The sequence below is a fragment of the Aulonocara stuartgranti genome (genome assembly GCF_965226115.1).
Source record: "Aulonocara stuartgranti genome assembly, chromosome: 15".
Taxonomy (NCBI): Eukaryota; Metazoa; Chordata; class Actinopteri; order Cichliformes; family Cichlidae; genus Aulonocara; species Aulonocara stuartgranti.
The window spans coordinates 29,345,496-29,367,332 of record NC_138951.1 but is presented as its reverse complement, the minus strand read 5'-3'; the positions used below and the strand labels follow the sequence as shown (position 1 = coordinate 29,367,332).

Genomic DNA, 21,837 nt, shown 5'->3' with positions numbered 1-21,837 from the left:
CCACATATATGATCTGATTTTTTACACCAGATGCCCTTCCTGACGCAATCCCTAAAGGCTTGCGTCTCTACTTTATGAAATGTACCTATTTAGCATGTGGCTAAAATAAAACTCATTCCTAACCTTATAGAGGTTGCTCCAAAACCTAAGGCCCCAATCACACAAACCTAGAGGTCAGTGGGCAACCAGACCACCTAGAAACCACAGGTCACAAGAGAAAAATGAGTATTCCCTGACCAACTGTAAGTTGTTGCTAAAGGTTGCTTTTCTGTGTAGTGCTGTGAAATAGATTGCTATGACCTAGTCACTCAGGCCTAGAAACCAGTCACTGGCCCTCTAATAAGCACTGATTACTAGGGAAAAATCTAATGTTCCAGATGTGGCCAGCTGGCAGGTGACTGGGGGCGGTTCCATACTGTCACTACGTGAAACTGGTCAAAAACAGAATACATTGCAAAAATCTCCCTGTGATTGTTTTGATCACTAGTAGTAGGTTGCTGAGGTTGCCCATAGTTGCTTGTACCCTTACCGCTGTAACCAACAAATTTCATAAGGTCCAACATTGACTTTCATGGTAAATGGTCTTCATGGTCTTTTGTTTCCAGTTTTCATCACATATTTCCAAGTTTCTTGCTGCTGCTTGCTGATTAGTTACTAAGTTTTACAGACAGGCTGGCATGGCATGGCAGACAGGCTGGTATGTGCCATGCAAACTATCATTGACAGCAATCCGCTAGTCACCAAAGCAATTGCAAGGAGATTTCAGGTGCACCATACTCTTTGATTTGGGATCTGGGATTTCTCCCAGTCAATGAATACACATTCTCTCCCAGTGACCGGAGGTTGCCAGAGGGTTGCTGACTAATCTCAAGGCCTCAGCATTAATCCTATATTTTGTGCTAAACACTTTTCTGGAAATAGTTTTGAGCACAGATTATTTTCTTTGAATCCTGATTGCCAAGGCTTTGTTCGACTCCAAAAGAGGTTTTTGAAAGGGTGAAATCCTATAACCATGATCTGTTCTGGGCTAAAGATTGTTTTCTAGCAGAAAGCATCAAGGAAAAATTTTCCCACTGCTAAAACATTTCAGAAAATGTCTTTATGTATGTATAAAGGCTAGTTTTACCTTGACTTTCTAAAATGCCTTTGTTTCTTCATAACCTTAAAACAGGAGGCTGAGATTTTCAGGTCCACAAGCTGGTAGATAATGGGATTGTACATTGCGGAGGATTTGGCCAGCAACGTAGGAACAACAGACACAGGGATGGGCACTGAGTCTGGCTCACCAAATGCTGACACCACTGACACCACTGCATAAGGGATCCAGGCTATCAAGAAGCCTGTGCAGATCACCATTGCCACCTGGACACAAAATTATATTCTGATCATAAATTTGGACTGAGTAGCACTCAAAAATCTTTGCTCTTTGTTCCACTTCCATGATCACTAATGTTGGACCTACCTTTGTGAGTTTCATCTCAAGGGTGTGGCTGTTTTTGATGCGTGCATCATAATGTGAAATTTCTTTAGCAGATGACTTGACCTTGAAGATGATCATAACATAAGAGAAGACAATCATCCCTGCAGGGAGTATAAGACAGAAGAACAAAATGGCCATGACGAAGCTCTGGCCAGACACTGAGGCTTGAGCCAACCACCAGTCCAGGGTACAAGAGGTCCCAAAGGGCTCCGGAGCATAATTTCCCCAGCCCACCAGGGGCATTGTGGCCCAGAAGGCTGCATACACCCATACAAAGGCCAGGCACAGGAACGCGTGGTGGCGTTTTAGCCATGCACCTAGGATTGGAGAAAGAAACCCCAAGACTAATGTTGGTTAAATGGTACATTTTGACTGCCAGACTAATTTTCTATGCCACAAGTGAAAAGGATTCAGAGCATTAGATGTAGTAAGAGACTTACAAAAATTCCTAGAAAAATACTGAGTATTAAAAAAAATAATCATCTGTAGTCAATGACTCTTCACATCAAAAGGTATGTTGTTGACATCAGTAAACAAAAAAAAAGTATTAAACTACTGTAGTGGAATATTTTAATTCTGGGATCTTACACATTTGTATTATTGTGTTTGACTATGAATGACTGAAAAGGAATTTAATTTAAAAGAATTACAATACAGTGTTATAACGGCTTAGCTGTGGTTATAGGCTAATAACAAATACTATACTCTGGAGGCTAAAAGCCCCATCCCTTCACAAAACAGTGCAGTGGAGTGCTGCACTGTTTTGTTTCACAAAACACTGCAGGGATCAGATGATGGGGAGCCCCCCTTAATCTGATGTTTATGATGGGGGGTTCCCACACCATTATAGTAATGTACACTATAATGGTGTGGGAACTGAATGGAAATTAAAAAGTAACGGGAGCACTTACAGTAGATCATGAACCTAGATATTTGTGCAATACAGGCTTACAGATGTTTTGTTAGAGCATCATTTATGGCCTATAACTCATGTGAAGGTAAATCTAAACCTTGTCAAGAAATGGCCAGTGATTCAGGAATAACTCCTTTTATTAAATTGTGATCATTTAAATACGTAGTTATAGTCACAGGTTTGGATCTAGACTGCAGACCTATTCATATCTTTTTTACATGAAAATCAACAAATTCAGTGGTCCCTTGTTTATCACAGGAGTTACGTTCTAAAAAATAACCCGCGACAAGTGAAATCCGCGAAGTAGAGCCATTTTTTTACAATTATTATAGATGTTTTAAGGCTGTAAAATTCCTCACTACACACTTTATACACTTTTCTCAGACAGGCATGGAAATGTTCACACTTTTCACCCCAGGTGCCTTTGACGGTGAAAAACGTTTCGTTGACGTTGTGTTTGTTGGACATAAAACTTACAAACATACAGTACAGCACTTCAGAAACACACTGCTAGCGATCAAAATATTTATGTAAATTTGACAAGCTGAACACATTCTGTACTGTACAGGAGACACAGCACGAGATTGATTGACAATGGTCTACAGCCAATCAGTACCCAGAACACCATGCGCTGTAAAACAAACAAACAAAAACAACATGCATAATTGCACAAAAAAAATCTGCGAAACAACGAGGCCGCGAAAGGTGAACCGTGTTATAGCGAGGGACCACTGTACATATTCCAGGTTTGCAACATCTGTACATGTTAAATGAAATTAGCATTGTAACTGTGACTGAAAGCATTTATTACAGTTATTTGCAGGGGGTCCATCATAAACACATTCAACAATAAACCTAATCAGAAACTTATATTACCTCAACCATCTAAAAATTTACATTTTAAGAGGCTAAAGCTCAGAGCTAGTCACAAGCCAGCAGCCTCAGTATGAGAAAAAGATCAATTCTAAAAAAAAATTACAGAGATAAAACGGAGAAAAAAGGATGGATGTCTTGTTATGTGGTGAATTTATAAGCATACTGGTGAATTTATAAGCATACTGGAAAATTAAGTAAGTACCTGGTGGTTGCATCTGCTTTTGTTTGGTTAGGTAAAATCTGTCGAATAAGATTCAAGCAACAGCCACTCATTTTCTGTTCATTTTTTTTTTGTACGTCTTTTTGTATGTTTACAGGGGTGGCTGTAGCTCAGGCGGCAGAGCAGGTCACCCACTGCTCGGAAGCTTGGTGGTTCGATTCCTGGCTTACCCCTAGTCTGCATGCCAAATATCCTTGGGCAAGATACTAACCCCATGTTGCTCTCCCAGTCAGGGTATTTTTAATTCTGAGATACTGGCAAAATACTTTGGTTCCCTTTAAAGTATGTAAGTGTATATGAACATCTGATGTTTATGAAAATTTGCTGAGTTGTTAGTTACGCACCATATCGGAGATGGCAAATCTTGAGATACCGGTCCAGGCTGACCACAGTCATTGTGATGAGGCTCCCACATCCAAAGAAGAAGCCTGCCCAGCCATAGAATCGACATCCCTCCCAGCCAAACAGCCAGCGGTGGGATAAACTAGACACAATGAAAAAGGGCTTTCCTGTCACTGTGAGGAAAAAAAATAGGAGACAGAGTAGAAGGAGAAGTGAAAGGGAAATGGAACAGAAAAAGAGAGTGTGTGGGCAGAGAAAAAGGATGAAGACAAAGATCATAAAAGAAGGTAGTGTTGGAGTGGGATGGGACAAAGAGAAATATTTGGTTGAAAATGGTAAACAGACAACATGTACCATATTGAAACATACATTCTATTTTTTCAGGGAGAAAACCTTGTGGAACATATCACAACAGAGCTAAATAGCTGCAGATCAGAAACATGACTGGATGTAGGAGAGCAAAAGATAGAAGAAACTGCTTGAAGCAATGTTGAATGCAAGTAGTATTGGTGCCCCTCAAGGATGTGTCCTCTCACCACTACTGTTCTCCCTCTACACTAACGACTGCACCTCCAAGAACTCAGCTGTCAAACTCCTAAAGTTTGCAGATGACACCACTGTCATTGGCCTCATTCAAGATGGTGATGAGTCTGCATACCGGCAAGAAGTTGAGCGGCTGGTACTCTGGTGCAGTCAGCACAATCTGGAGCTGAACACTCTTAAGACTGTAGAGATGACAGTGGACTTCAGGAGACATCCCTCAACTCTGCTCCCCCTGACCATATCAGACAGCCCTGTGTCAACTGTGAAGACCTTCAAGTTCCTGGGTACAACCATCTCCCAGGACCTGAAGTGGGAGACCAACATCAACTCCATCCTCAAAAAGACCCAGCAGAGGATGTACTTCCTGAGACAACTGGGGAAGTACAGTCTTCCACAGGAGCTGCTGATCCAGTTCTACACTGCGGTCATTGAGTCTGTCCTGTGCTCCTCCATCACAGTCTGGTATGGAGCAGCCACTAAACAGGACAGGAGCAGACTGCAGCGGACTGTAAGGGCAGCAGAAAGGATCAGCGGCACCCCCCTGCCCTCCATCCAGGATCTGTACCTCTCAAGAACCAGGAAACGGGCAGGGAAAATCATCACAGACCCCTCACACCCTGCACACAGACTTTTTGATCTGCTGCCCTCTGGCAGACAGTACAGAAGCCTGCAGGACCACCCGACACAGGAACAGTTTCTTTCCCCTCGCCATCTCCCTTCTTAACAGTTGACCTGTCACACTGCTCCCACTGCCAGACTGCAACTGCAGCTTATGTACATTTTGTAGTATTCATTCCACCTCATTCATTTCTGTATTTTATGTATATAAGTTAGATTTGTTATTTATAGTTGGTTTACATAGCTTTGTGTATGTATGTGTAATGTGTATATATAGACACGTGTGTGTGTGTGTGTGTGTGTGTGTGTGTGTGTGTGTGTGTGTGTGTGTGTGTGTGTGTGTGTGTGTGATTTACATTGCTGTGCTTGAGAGCCACCATCTACCGGAACCAAATTCCCTGTATGTGTCTGCACATATACTTGGCCAATAAACACGATTCTGATTCTGATTCTGAAGTAATGCATTTAACATTGCTGTGTTTGTTGGTGTTGAACTGTAGCTAAAGGTTGGCAAACCCTTTATGTTCGACACTCTATTCCTTCTGCAATGCTTAAATGCTCAAAAGTTAAATGACTCAATTCCTAAACCTAAAATTCAATATGTTATTCTTTATTTACATAATTTAATAATTGTAACTGTCTTTGTAATCTTTTTTTAACAGAGCCTTACCATTAAGATACAGTCACGGTCAGTGTTAGGGAGTAACGGCATAAATGTACCGGCGTTATGTATTTAAAATACAAAACATGAGTAACTGTATTCCGTTACCATTTAAAAAGGTGGTATTCAGAATACAGTACTTTGTTGAAATAAATGGATTACATGGCAGTTTTTCCTGTTTCATATGTTAGGCGTGGAATTTTTGGTAATTCCACACTGGTGGAAACCCAAAGAAAGCATGCATTAAGAGGCTGTCTCAATCTTGCGGTCCATGTCACCTCTACTTTCAGCCCGCATAATGATGTGACAAAATATTTTTTAAAATTATTGTTCAAATAATTATTAAATTTTTTTAATTTAATAGGCAGGGTGTGACAGGCATAGCCCTGTGCATAGCCCAGTTGTAAGTAAGCTATTAAGTCTCGACTGCACTGTGTTCGAGTTCTCCCCGAAACAATAAGTTCTGTTGGAGCGGCCTTTCAATGCCTCTCTCTGTCTCTCACTAGCAAAGTTAACCCAGACAACAAAGTAATGCTAGTTTATGAGCTTGGTTATGAGCACGACACGGAACCCGACATATTAGCCAGACTTCCCTTTACTACGGTTCGGAGCCATTTATAAAAGCGCGGAATAGTTTTCTATACGAGATCGCTATAAAAAGTGCAGCCTTACTCAATCTCCACCCTACTGTTACTCATTTTATATTAAGATTTGAGAGTGTGAGAGTGAATGAATAGTGGAATTGTAAAGTGCTTTGAGTGTCTAGAAAAGCACTATATAAATGCAATCCATTATTATTATTATGTATTTTATAAAAAGCTTGCACAAACCTAAGCAATATTTGCATTAATATTGCTTAGATACAGTCATTATAAAGTTCCCAGAAGGATAATTGAATTTTTCCACATATGCTAACCTCACATCCTAATATGGGTTTTAATTATAATACAGCAATCTAACATACTACTAAAAAAAAGAAAGCCATTATATTTTTTTCATCATATACCCAGCAAGGGAAAATAATTTTGATTGCAGCCTTAACAACAGTTATGAGTGCTGCATGTTTAAGCAACAGGAGATAAAAGTTAAACGTGACTTTTCCCTCCATGTCCTGTATCACACATGAGACAGTTCTTGTAACAACTCACTTTAGTTTCTCATTACTGAACAGCAATAAGGAAAATATGATAATACTGACTTTAGCATTAGGAGTAATTCTTGTAATGAATCTTCCGTAAAATGCAGACAGTTTATGTGAAGGTTATGGTGGACAGATAATTGTCTTGGGATTTGAGATCAAAATATCCTTCACACACCACAAGGGCTACAGAGCTCAACACAAAGATCCACTGTATCGCTCACACCACACTGACTTCCTGACTGTTGTGTCAGATTTGGGCCCTCTTCCTAGATAGCTGGATGCAGGGGCGGAGCGGGGGGGTGGCTTACGGGGCTTAAGCCCGGGTTGTTTTGTCAGAAGCCCGGGGTATTTTGGAGTGTAATTTTTTCATAGTTAGATGCCTGGCTGACAACTGTATAAAACAAAAAGTACACACAATATTCGAAGCACATAGTGCACACTGTGGGAATTTACGACTGTGCGTGAATCCCCCCCTGATATTGGTATGATCCAAGCTCAGGCACTAAGCGACTGAGCGAGGGGGCGGGGCAGCTGCTGCCCGTGAGTGCGCTGTTGGAGAGACGGAGCCAGCCATACTAAGGAGAGCTTAAGTTTGACAAGGTACCAAAGCAAATCATTCGTACCGTACAAATAATGTAAATATGACGGTGTATCACGAAAGATTGATATGAAACTGATCACTTGACCAATATTATTTTACTTGCTCTTCAAGTGAATCAACAAATGGCGAAATGAAAATCCGAACAAATGCTATTTTTTTTATAGTCTTAGCTTACGTGTGTTTATTTCATATTTTCAGTTCTTACCCTCCCCGACTAAATCGGTTTCAGTTATGTACTGAAACATAAGAATGGACATTCGAGGCTTCTTTCAAAGAAAAAACTCAGGTAAATGTTATTTTATATATTATGCTTTGTATGTTGTTCAGTATATTTCTATGCAAAACAAGAGGGATTTCAGTACACAGCAGGATATTCACATTTGTAACCAGATATTTACACTTTAGGGAGAAAACATAAAACATTTTTACTGTACAACATCAATTTAGATTAAACTTTTGTTTTAGATAAATATTGAAATATATTTTGAATTAGTTAAATGTCAGAATAAAGAGAGACAGAGCTGTCTATATTTTATCACTTTCATCAAATTTAGGAGTACATGTACACTAAGTTTATTGTTAAATAATAAGAAAACTCCAGACGATTCCATTCTGAGCTGAAGAAGCTTCTGATAGGTTAGTAGAGTCCATGTGAGTAAACTGGTGGCACAGCTGTGGATGCAAATAAGGCAAAACACAGAGCCTGTTTCTGTGACATGGGAACATCAAGAGATGTCAACAAAACACCAGGAAAAGAACTGTGGAGCTCCATAAGTGTGGCTCAATTTTGAATACAATTTGGTGCCATTTGCAATTAAGAAATACAGATAGTTTCTCTCTTTACTCTCAAAGTTAACAAATATGTTTTTATATTTATCAATCTAAAAAAATAAACATTTAGTCTGATTTGATGTTACAATTAAAAAAGTGTTTTTATCTGAAGAGTTTGTAAATATCTGTATATTTGATGATTGTCAGCACAAAGAGGGAGAGAGAGGAACAGAGAGGGAGGGAGAGAGAGGGAGATGGAGAATGAGGACAGAACAGAGATGAACAAGAGCAGGTGAGACACACATGTTAGTCAAATGGTTGTTTACCAAAAGTATAACTGTATCATAGGTCCTCATGTATCTAGTACCTAGTGTTTCTTTTTAGGTTTGCTATTTTTCAAATTCTATATTTATTAAGTTATGCAGCTTGTTTGCACAACAAGGCCAAAATAATTATATAAACTTTTCTCAATCTAAATATTGTACTTTGGTAAAATTAAAAAAATAAATATAGTGCAGGTCTATGATGATTTTTAGTGCTACTATCATCTAGTTCTGATTCTGGTTCTGTCTTGGTTAAGTCCTCAGTAGTCCTGCTTTTGAACTGTTGTAGTCCTGTTTTAATTCCGGATCAGTTCTGGGTCTGGTTGAATTGGGGTTTAGTCCCTGTGTCTTGATACAGCCCTGACTTTGTTCTGCCTCGCTGCTTAATTAAAAAACTAGTTTAAGGTGTCCTGCACATGTGATAAATATTTTTCCCTATATGAAGTCATTCTTTTTTGAACAAAAGTCAAAACAGAGCCAATTAATCTTTCAGTCATTTCTACCCCCCCAAAAAAAAAAAAAAAAAAAAAAATCCCACATGCATACTACCCTTTAGGGCTAAGCCCCGGGTGTTTCAAATGTCTGGCTCCGCCTCTGGCTGGATGGGCAAAAAGCCACAGCGTTCCAAGAATCTCTAGTCGGGATTCCAGACATGATAACCCAAATATTCTCTTGGAATCACTGAAAACCAGCAGGGGTTATACACACACTTCCACACCCCTGTTCACTTGCTTCTAGCCTTAACAAGACTTACATATATTTCTCAGTCATGACATGATTTCTACCCCCATAAACAAATAACATTTTTGTTTGCTCTTTGGTTTGTGTAATGTTGACCATTGCTGTCCTAGGTCACAAGGAAAGGATTAATATGTAAATTGTTATTCTATTCAGAGATATAGCAGCAAGGCTGTGGCATGGTAAGACAGCATAAGGACAATAACAAAAGTTATCTCTCAAAGCTTTACATTCTAAAATTCTGCTGAAATGAAACAATCGGTTGATTAAGGGCCAGATTTATTAAGACCTCAGTCAAATAAGCCTAGAAGCTGGTTAACAACCTCCAGTCAACCTCTAGTATCTAATGGGGGATTTTCATTCTGGTGGTGTGAGTGGTGGTGAGTGGTATTTGGAGGCTGCTGGCTGTCATTAGGTGAAAATCTGTGATTGGTTAAGTCTTTAGCAGACTGCCACATTCAGTTTGCATGGAAGACACTGACTCCCCCGTAGCAAGTCAGTGTCTTCACTCACCATTTACTCTCCAAGCTGTATGAAACTTGGAAAAAATGTGATGCAAACTGGAAATCGCAAACTTTACAGAGCTCTCCCATACTCAGCCATCCGGGATAACCAATTCAAGATTCATGTTTTGTATGCAATCCATAGGATTCTTGTCCTCCCTCCAGCACTCCACATTAAGGTCAGCTCATTTAAAAGTTGCTCTCTTACATCAGAGCAGAGTGAAGACCAAAATTATTTCAGGCCAGGCTCTCAACAGTCAGGGTGAAGACAGGGATAAAACTCTGACGTTGCACTTGGACTTCGGAGCAGACATCCCAAAACCCCTGTGCACTGGTTCTGATCACACTCCTCGTGGCAACTACCAGATAACATGATTTTTCCTTTATTAAATTAATGGGAGGTCTAAGTGTTGCTCATGAATATACTGAATATCTTTTAATTGTAATTCATTACGGCAACCAGTTTTTGATGCTACTATCCATCCTAGATTACAAGCACGTCTAAATGACCTCATAATCTTTATTTCTTGCACTGCAAAAAAAATAATTTCAATAATGGAGATTATTCATAATGTTAATGTATGTGTCCTCTAATCTAGAGAAACTGGTCCTGGACTCTTCTTCCGTTATGAATATGACTAAATGTAAAGCTTTCTGTTTTATATTTATACTGACCATTGTGTTATCTTTCAAATGCCAAAAGCATAACTGTACTAGCTTTTGTTTATGGTGTATTGTTTTTACAATGATCAGGGAGACCACAGCATGTCCTTGTAAGGCCCAGTGAAAAAGGCTTAGTGAGAAAGCCAGTAAACCAAAGAGGAATAGTCAAGATTACAACACAGAGGATGGAGCATTATGGAAGGTATAAATATGTAACGATGTTTAAATGAATGTATATGATGGTGATGGAGGTGATGTAATAAAATTATATCACCTCCATCACCACAAATGGTGTCTGATAATGAATTATTTTCACTCATTTTCCAAATTTTAATAATTATGCATGTATTGATCCATAGTTGTGTAAGCTGACAGGAAAGTAATTAAAAGCCAACAGTCAAATCAAAAACAAAAAACACTCTGAGGGCACTGAGGTCTTCTGCTGATAGTATATTTAAATAGTATATATACTGACAGAAAGTTCCTTTTAAGATGAATTAAAAATGCACAAAGGAGCGGGGAATATATTGGGAGGTAATGGTTAATTAGTTTAGAACAAAAGGGCTTCTGCATTTTGGTTGTACATATACTGTATATACTAAAGTATATACTTAGCCACAGTGACTTTGCACAATAGTTATGAGTAGGGCTGTGCAATATGACCAAAATCTCATATCCCGATATAAGACATTTATCGTCCCGACAATGATATATGTCACAAAAATTTTACATTTTCTGTAACTTCTGTGAATCTCGGGCAACTCGGTTTGTGTGAAGTGTTTTCAGCTGGGCATCATGTACCTGGAGTCAAGTGTTTTGACTGATGCACAAAGCTATACATTTTTAGACAGTTGAAACGCCCGCCATTTTCTTTGTGAGTATGTATTACATGGCGTGCTGCGGGAAAAAGCCTGTTCTAATGTTTGAGTCTAAGGTTTATTTTTTTAGCACCTGACGGCTCTTTTTTGCTTCTGATCTGTAAACACTCTGCACACTCTTTCACGTGATTCAGTTTATTTTGAAAAATCTCAACAGGATCTTCAGCTTTATTGTGAAAGGTTTATGTGGAAAATAAACAAGTGGACAACGGAGCCATGCGATGGTTTTACCGTCGTTGTTGCTAATGATAGGGGATAAAAGCAGTCACTTGTCCGTCCGTAGTGTATATATTAAATATAAGAGAAAGAGAGAACTTTTAGAAATTAATACTACAGTGACCATAAAAATGATGAAAAATTCTTGTCGTTTATTTTGCGAAACCGCGAAACAAACGATAGCGTAATATGAAACAATAGACGTTTGCAGATCGTCATCCGATATATATGGTTATATCGAACAGCCCTAGTTGTGAGGTTTTAAGCTGAGTAGTTGCACTGTCATGATGTTTGGAAACTGGATGTGATCAGTGAGGGACCTTCCTGCTTATACAGTACTGTAGAGCAGGGCGATATGACCAAAAATATTTATCACGATATACATTTGAAAATTTGCGATAACGATATAACTGACGATATAATTGACACTAGACAAAATACTTTACAACTCCACAACTTTATTAGTGCAAAAAAAAAATCAATGTATTTTCACTTAAACAAGCAGCTGTTTTTTATGTGCATTAAAGTTATATAAAAATTTAACAGTGCAAATGCAAATTCCTTGCTGACAGTTTAACCAAAAGGCATTTCTAGTGGAAATTGGCCGACATATCCTCAGCATAACCACGTAACATATCCACAAAACTTAAAAAGAGGTTATACACACACAATACGGTAATATTATGTTGAAGCACAGTACGTATCACTCCGCGAGGCTCCTGCCTACGATAGCCGTAATGCTCCGACAATCCATCAAGCGGTGCGGGTTTGTAGCTTAGCAAAGTCGTACTAAAACATTTGACAGATTTTCGAGCACCGTGTACCACATAAAATCGTTTCAAGGTCAGTAAACACAACCAGAATTCATACAAAAGGCACACGGGATTATAAGGGGCACTGTCAATTTTCAGAAAAATCAAAGGATTGATTTTAAGTGCGCTGTATTTTCCAAAAAACACGGTAATAACGACGGCTCGCTAGCATGCTCTACCAAAAATAGTGTTTTGTTGTGTATCTGACGGACGAAAGCCAAATCAGTTGAATACCACTGAAGTTGCAGCATTCTTACAAACCAATTCTGGTTCATCTGTTTCATTCAATGATCCGCTTTCGCCCTTCTCATGCTCCGTCGTTCCATGCTTTTTCCGCCATGTGCGTATGAAAACAAAGGCACTGCGCATGCGCATTTTACCCATATTCTATCGCGATATTTCCTTTTCTTATCGTTGCCCAACATTATACCGGTATTACCGTGAACGGTATGATAGGCCCAGCCCTACAGTACTGATTTGTTAATGAAATAGTAGGCCCACCCTAAGGCACACCTTTCATATCATTTTTTTTTACCATAATTTAGAAAATCAATATTATATTGAATTTAAAGGCCATTTTTCATAGACTTTTATAGAATTGTGTGTGTTCTTGCAACCAGAAGAGTCTCCCCCTAATGGCCATTAGACAGAATAGGTTTAAGACACTTAAGCATTGTTTTCACTAGCAGACTCAGAAGCTTTGTCAGTTTCTTATTTACATTCTTAGGTAGGGTGACCAACCATCCACTTTTCACGTTCTGTCCGGGGCGTCCGGGGGGGATTTTCGAGATTAATGAAAATGTCCAGATTTTCCTACAGAGGACCCATATGTGTGACGTCATCTCCGAGCAGCTGCTTTGTGAGTGGCTGTTCTGTGCTCACAGACGGGACAGACAGTGTGCAGCAGCGCCTAGTGATGTTTAAAAGATGTCAAAGCACAACTGCAGCTTTTCAGATGAACTGCAAAAAACATTTCCCTTGTACCATCCCGGTACTGGTAATTTCTCTTATAGAGATGAGGCCTTATTTCTGTACCATTATTTAATTCCAGAAGTTTTTAAGTTATTTTTTTTGCCCTTGTTGACTTGTAACAGCCTATATCACATTTTTTTTATTTCACCATTCATTAACTGCACAGAGACGGCATAGCTTAAATATGTTAAAATTTTCTTTAGGCAAACAGTATTATTAAAGTTCTTCATGACTGGGCCAAGTGTCCTCTTTTTTGGAAATCAAAATATGGTCACCCTATCTTAGGTAACAGTACAAAAATCACTTGATAACTATCAGGAAAAAATAAATACTGATGAACAAATTAGATTAAATTTATGCTTAACACTGAAATTTGCACAGTGTAAATTTAAACATTATAATGTCTCATGAGCTTACAGCTGAGATAGAGGTGGGTTGCAAAGTGGCTTGCAGCTGTGCAGGAATTGTAGGCAAGCTAAAGTAGCTGATTTAAGATGCACTATATGTAGCAGTCAACAAAATGTGTAGCAGGCGATTAGTTAAGCTATCAGCTGATGATGATGACCTGCTGTGACTACATCCAAGCCTGACTTTCTGGCCTGACTAAACTAACACTATCGATCTTGAGTCTAAAACTCTATCTCTACACTTACACATATTAATAACCATTTTTTCAGTGATTCAAGTAAAATTGCCTCGATAGGGGAGTGTTTTACAAACAAAAATGTAGATCTTGTCTAGTGAAAATGTATTCTGTGCCTTTTCTGAGACAATTTTCATCAATTACATTAAAAAGACACCCTCAGACCAACAAACATCGTGAACTCACTACTGAATAAAAGGGGCTTTTTATAAAAGGCACCTCACTGCAATCAACTGAATGATTCCACATGCAAAACGAAATAAAGTGAAGATGTGAAAGCATCTGAAGCAGCTCCTGAAATAAGAAAAGATATAGTTGCAGTTGTAGACCAAAAAACCAACAATTAACACATCTATCCATGTTATCTTAGCGATGATCTCAACTGTTCCATCTAAATATTAAATGTTGTTAATTTTCACTGATGCATCGTGGTACCAATATTTAGCATTCTTTCCCAGATCCAATACATATGTAGTAACATTACAGTGAGTTTATCAGAGCTGATTCAATGATAACAGCTGCTGGTGGCAGAAATAACGCTGAACAAGTTATTTTTTTGGCCCCAGGTTTCCTTCTAATCACTTTTAAACTATGCAATTCTCACTCACCCAACCATCCTGCTATTAAAGTTTCCATTTTGCCATATTTCTTTGTTACAAAAATACTTAAGAATGTGGCTTGAGACTAAAATCATAATTTAAAATATTGACATGTACGTGACAAATAAAAGGATCTTGAATCTTGACATCTGACTCAAAATTGAAAGAATCACGAGAAGCACAGAAAAAGAGGACTGACATGAAGCAAAAGGTCCAGGAGTCACACCGTGGAAGAGCCGCTCAGGGCGTATGCACTCGTGTCGTATGAGGCAACCTTCACTGTTTGGGTCACGTCAAGGATGCCTGTCTTTTCTAAACTGTAAAACCATTGTTCAGTTAGGGTTAACTAAGTTGAATTAATGTCCAAACTCAGTTACACATATTTTGTCTTGTCATACTGCCCTAACACTTCCCTTGCATCTAAAAGATTGCTTATTTTCAGGTCTTTCTGGAATCAATCTGAAGTCACCCTCAAAATTAAATCTATAAATAATGCTTCATTTAGCATTTCACTGGTGCAAGAGACTCTCAAAGCAAACCGAAGCCCCTTTCTATTTACTGCATCAATGAATAGATGGTTTTGAATATACATATTGGAATTAGAATCAAAATCAGTTGAGAAGTTCCCAAAGACCCCCATTTTGTTCCCATTCATGTGTAACGGTTTAGGTACTTATTGGTTATCAACCACTGTGACTGAAATTTTAAAAAAAGCTCAATTGACAGTGGCAAAAATAAGACTTCATATTATAGATTGACTTTTTAATGGATATTCTTAACGGCAGAAGCATAAACAGTTTAAACCAGTTTAAAATAAAACTCAAAAAAAGAAATAAGGGGGTAAATAAAGTTGTTACATGTGGCTGTGTGCAGACAGGAATAGGACCCAAGGTGCAGACTCCGGAGACAGTCGTGAACTCAAAACAGCTTTAATGTAAAACTCAAAATATAACATAACTGGGGGGGAAAAATCAAACTAAACTTAAACCAGAGGACTGACAGAACACACAGCTAAATAAACGGTAGATCACGACACAGACACAGAGAAACACAGGGCTTAAATACACAGAGGGAGCAATCAGGGAATGGGTAACAGGAGGGAAACACAGCTGGGGCAAATCAGGCCTAACGAGACAAGGGGAAGCGAAACCAGATACATTAACATCAGACATGGACTTTCAAAGTAAAACAGGAAACACATAACACAGACTGAACCAAAGACACAGACTCACATGCAGGCACTACAACAGAGGGAACAGAGACGTGGGACCAGGGCAGACACAGACACTGACTGGACACGGGGATATAGCGGACAGGGGAGACAGCAACTAAGGATTACACAGAGACACATAACTCTAACAAAGAAACCAAAGCATAGAAATGATAAATAATATATAAACTCAAAACCCTGGGTCAACGACCCAGGCATCCTAACAAAAGTAGATACTTCTGCCTACTCCTTTTCAAACAACTGAATGGAATGATATTATGGAATGTTGGTGAATGTATATGTTTGAAATAAAAATGAATTGAACTGAACATCCACCTGTACTGTTTTGGACACCACCTATCAACTCGCTGTTAGATTGTTAGATTAGCCAATATAGCTGCAATTAAGTATGTTCGAAAGTAGGGTTAGCGTGCACCTACAGCAATGAACAAATTTAAGTAGTGACCATACGGTGACAGGTCTTAACAGCTAAACTTTATAATGTCATAAAATCTGCCTGGTTCTTTTTTGTGGACCTATAGTTCAACTAATAAGCTAGTTAAGGCTGTTTTCATAAGTCTCTTCTCCACTCTTGAGCATGCCCTCCACTATACACACTTTCACACACACACACACGATTAAACAACAACTTGAGATTAACTTCAGTCGCTGCAAAAAGAAAAAAACTGATCACCATAAACACACACTTACATCTTAGCTATCTACAAAGATGCAGTGAAACTATATACTATAAAATATATGCATAATATTATCTCAATTAGCAAGATATCATAATAATCGATGCCTGAGGTGAGGGACACAACCCTGATCTGCAAAGCACATACTGTAAATTATCCTTGTAGTAGTTGCAGCAGTAAAAATAGTGGCCTTTAAATTGACCATAGTTTAATGTAGTGTATGATATTCCTTTCAAAAATTAATACCTACAAAAAATATACATATTTTTAAATTGATGTTTTAACCACCGTGGCATCAGCCATTGATTTCTGAACTTTTCAGAGTTAGTACTTTGAAAACTGTGTTAGCTTTTTGGATATAGGTATTTGAACTAGACTGTGATGCTATTGGCTAATGCCAGCTAGCTTACTTCATAAAAGCTGCAGTACATAGACACACTTCTAAGTACTAAACTTATAGACTGAACTGAAAAACCTCCATAGCTCAGTGGTTAGAACACTGGTTTTCTAAACCAGGGGTTGTGAGATCAGTCCTCACTGGGGCTAAGTTGGGTGATAGAGGATGTCACCTACCAACTAGAAGGCCGGTGGTTTTTATTTGATCCCTGTCTACTATAGTCTGCATGCCAAATATCCAAGATACTAGCGATGCATCCATTGGCGTGTGAATGTTAGAACAGAGTGCTTTGGCGAATGTGGCAAGATGTGTAAAGCGCCTTGAGTGCTCAGATAAAGTAGGGAAGCGCTATATAAGAACTACTCCATTTACCATTTACAAAGCAGCTTATTTGTCAGGTATCTCCACTGAAATCTTCTAAAGGCAACAACAGCACAAACACAGTTGAGAGGTCCAGTTAGTGGAGTTGAGGCCTTGCAGACAGCTATCAATTACATTTCTATAATGGAATAAAGCTTCATATTGCCCTCTTAGTCAAAGAGAAGCTAGCCTCAACCAGTCAGTAAAATAACAGGTGAATTTGACTTCATTCTTTTAGTCCCCAGTGTTGTGGCTTTTGGCAAACACACTTTCAGGAATAATCAAATTTAATTAAATGTACACCTAATAAAGATGTAATATTAAGTCTTCCAAAACACTGCTAATCACTGCAGCATGATTCAGAATTCTTGGCTGATATGGTTCATAAGTGTAGCAAGACATTCTGACCTTTAAGCGAGTACTCAACTGACCCAATTTTGAATAAAAGTCTTAAGTTTTTCTCAATAGAGCGATGTCATCATTCATATCACAAGGCAGCAGAGGACAGCAGGATGGTTTGAAAAACACTTACTGTGAGGCAGGACAACTGCACAAGTAGCTAGAGGGGAAACACATGGGTTGATAAGCTGGCTCTGTTCACTTTCGGTGTGCACATGGTCTTTTTTGGTTTAACTACAGACTGTCTGCACAGCGTGGGGCACACAGGTCAGCATCCCACGCTAATATGTGCAAACAGAATCCATGCACAGCAGGCAGATGATGATCAAAATTCATCATATAAAAAGCACACTGAAGGTGTATGCCATTTCATCAATGTCAGTACTTTACAGGCATTCTACAATCACAACTGGATGGTAATGGGCTGGTACTTATATAGTGCTCTTCTACTCTAAATAAGCACTCAATAAGCTTTTGACTACAAGAATCATTCATCCAGTTTCATGCACATTCATACAAGAGCTTCTTTCTAAGCACCTTTGATGCACTTGTGCAATATTCACACACACACAAACACGCGCGCGCGGAGCATGTCAGGGTTCAGTATATTGTCCAAGGATAATTTGGCATGCAAGCTGGAGTAGCTGGGCGAATCAGTCTACCAACCTCGATGCAAATTTTGTAGCACTTACGCCAATCCTGCTAACACCCAAAAAGCAAGACCCAAGCTGCAGATGGATGGTTTGTGCTAGAAAGAGGGTATAGAAAGAAACATCTTACTACTGTAAAGCATCTAGTGTCCCCTTGCATTTTGGGGAATGCTACCCAATGCACCACTCAAAGATATAACTTTTTTGTTTTGTTCTTTTATTTATTCGTTGCAGTTTATACAGTCTACGTCTAGTTGTTGAAGAAATCATGTGTGAAGATAAAAATCAAACATGCACTTATCTCAAGTTTTCATTCAAAATGACAAATTTTTAAGTGTTTGAATTAAAGAGAATAGCTTGAAATCTCAATGTATGGATCCCTCTAACTCCAAACAAGCAAAACAATATATAAACATACAGCTATAAGTAAAGTTTGCAAGAAGGCAATTGTTTTAGTGTTCTAAAGGCTGGGGTTTCCCATAACATTTTACATTTTTACTGTACAAAACTACAGGGTGGGCCATTTATATGGATACACCGTAATAACATGGGAATGGTTGGTGATATTAAAGACCTATTTGTGGCACATTAGTATATGTGAGGGGGCAAACTCCTCAAGATGGGTGGTGACCATGGTGGCCATTTAGAAGTCGGCCATCTTGGATACAATGTGACACATCAAACTTATTGGTAATGACACAAGAAAAACAATGATGTGTTTGGTTTCAACGTAACTTTATTCTTTCATGAGTTATTTACAAGTTTCTGACCACTTATAAAATGTGTTCAATGTGCTGCCCATTGTGTTGGATTGTCAATGCAACCCTCTTCTCCCACTCTTCACACACTGATAGCAACATCGCAGGAGAAATGCCAGCACAGGCATCCAGTATCCGTAGTTTCAGGTGCTGCACATCTCGTATCTTCACACCATGCCTTCAGATGACCCCAAAGATAAAAGTCTAAGGGGGTCAGATCGGGAGACCTTGGGGGCCATTCAACTGGCCCACGACGACCAATTCACTTTCCAGGAAACTGTTCATCTAGGAATGCTCGGACCTGGCACCCATAATGTGGTGGTGCACCATCTTGCTGGAGAAACTCAGGGAACGTGCCAGCTTCAGTGCATAAAGAGGGAAACGCATCATCATGTAGCAATTTCAAATATCCAGTGGCCTTGAGGTTTCCATTGATGAAGAATGGACCCACTATCGTTGTACCCCATATACCACACCAAACCATCACTTTTGTTGTTCCAACAGTCTTGGAGGGATCCATCCAATGTGGGTTAGTGTCAGACCAATAGCGGCGGTTTTGTTTGTTTAACTTCACCATTCACATAAAAGTTTGCCTCATCGCTGAACAAGATCTTCTTTCATTTCATTTTCATTTATTTATTTATTTCACACTTGGTACAACAGATCAAACAAATCAACCACACTTTCTATCAATAAAGCACTACAACCATGTGTGAAAAGGAGCAGGAAGAAGAAAATATTCTTATTAAACCCTGCCCCCTATCTACAATCCAACTTATATTACAAGTGGGCACCAAAAATCAGGGAACAAACTAATATTAACATTTCTCTCCGGTCCTAACCCAAACCAAACAACAAATTTACAATCAGAATATACCACTCCACATAGTAACAAGGAGAAAAATAAAATTAAAATAAATAAAACAAAAAATTATAAAGGATCCTTTTTCAATGAACTCCAATTTCATTCGCATTCTTCATATTGAGTTATCGTTTTAAGCATGTAACACTTTTTAAAACAATGTAAACTTATACAATTCTTTAAATTATAATGAAGAGAGTTCCACAGTCGTATACCCCTAACCGTTGTACTCATTAATCTTTGTGTTGTCCTAGCTAACTGATGCTTAAAATAAAATTTCCTTCTACTATCTTCTCCCCCTGAACACATTAAAAATACTCTTTGTAACTTAAAGGGCAAAATATTATTTTTAGCCTTAAACATAATTAATAGTGTCCGTAATTTCACTAAATCTCCTAATTTTAATAATTTTGATTTTATAAATAATTTATTTGTATGTTCTCTATATGTAACGTTATGAATCATTCGTATCACTTTCTTCTGTAATAAGTTTAGAGGTTTTATAGTATTCTCATATGTATTCCCCCAAACTTCAACACAGTAACTAAAGTATGAGAAAAACAATGAAAAATATAAAATGCGCATTGTTTTATAATCTAATAAATCTCTTACATTTCCCAAAATATAAATGCTTTTAACCATCTTCTTTCTAATATACTCAATATGAGATTTCCACGTCAAATTTTCATCTACTATTACACCCAAAAAACGAAATTCAGTAACTCTTTCAATCACTTCTCCATCAATGGACATAATGACTTCATCCTCCTTTACACGATTGCCAAATATCATGAATTTAGTTTTTGTCAGTTTCAAAGATAATTTATTTACATCTAACCATTTTTTTAATCTTAACATCTCAGAAGTCATAATTTCAACCAAATCTTCCAAATTCTCTCCAGAGCAATAAAAATTTGTGTCATCTGCAAATAAAATATAATTTAAACTTTTTGATATATCACAGATATCATTAATATATAAATTAAAAAGTTTAGGTCCCAAAATAGAACCTTGAGGAACGCCACATACAATCTTCAATCTTTCAGAAGTATTGCCGAGATAATGTACATATTGCAACCTATTTTCTAAATAACTCCTTAACCAATTCAATGCCACTCCTCTCACACCATAGTTATACAATTTAGAAATCAAAGTAGAATGTTGTAACGTATCAAAAGCTTTTTTTAAATCAACAAATACCCCCACTGTATATTTATTATTATGGGTTGCAGATGAAATATCGTCAATGAAAGTCAACAATGCTAATGCCATTGATCTATTTTTACGAAATCCAAATTGATTTTCATTTATTAGTTGATATTTTTCAATAAAACTATCAAGTCTTTGCGCAAAGAGTTTTTCAAGCACTTTTGAAAACTGTGACAAAAGAGACACTGGCCTATAATTGTTAAAACTATGCTTATCTCCTGATTTATATAAGGGTATCACTTTTGCCACTTTCATTCGATCAGGAAATACTCCTGATTGTAGCGAAAGATTAAAAATATAGCAAAGAGGAATACTTATACAATCTAAAGTCTTTTTAATTATAACCATGTCTATACCATCACAGTCAGTAGATTTTTTATTTTTAAAATTTTCTACAATTGCTACTATTTCTTTTATGGTAATATCGGCCAAGAATGTGGAATTAACCATTCTATTATCTCCTTTCCAGGCTTCCTCATATTCTGGATCGTCATTTTTCCTAATTAAATTTGCTAAAGTAGGTCCAACATTTACAAAAAAGGAATTGAATTCGTTTACTACTTCAGTCTTGTCTTCGACAACTTGATTATTCTTAATAAAATAATTAGGCCGATCTAAGGGTGTGTTCTTGTTACCCAATACCTCCCTAAAAATATTCCAAATGCCCTTAATTATATTCTTGTTTTCCTGAAAAAGTTTATTATAGTAGTCTTTCTTGGCTTTCCTCAATATTAATACCAACTTATTTTTATAAACTTTGTATTTCATTTCCGCATTCTTA

At 38.0% G+C, this 21,837-nt stretch overlaps 1 protein-coding gene and 1 long non-coding RNA gene across 5 annotated transcripts in view; one reads left to right on the top strand and one right to left on the bottom strand.

Moving 5' to 3' along the window:
* Positions 1-21,837, bottom strand: part of opn5 (opsin 5) — a 73,730-nt gene that overhangs the window by 11,433 nt on the left and 40,460 nt on the right. For all 4 annotated transcript variants that reach the window (XM_082505370.1, XM_082505371.1, XM_082505369.1 and 1 more), the window contains 3 exons: positions 3,834-4,004; positions 1,463-1,797; positions 1,127-1,362 (listed from right to left, as the gene is read on the bottom strand). In XM_082505370.1, coding sequence (XP_082361496.1) covers positions 1,127-1,362; positions 1,463-1,797; positions 3,834-4,004 — 742 coding nt within the window. The remainder of the gene's footprint in view (positions 1-1,126; positions 1,363-1,462; positions 1,798-3,833; positions 4,005-21,837) is intronic.
* On the top strand, positions 7,087-9,081 carry LOC309689551. The gene is made up of 3 exons (XR_014271436.1): positions 7,087-7,394; positions 7,594-7,681; positions 8,374-9,081. It is a non-coding gene; the product is annotated as an uncharacterized lncRNA (long non-coding RNA).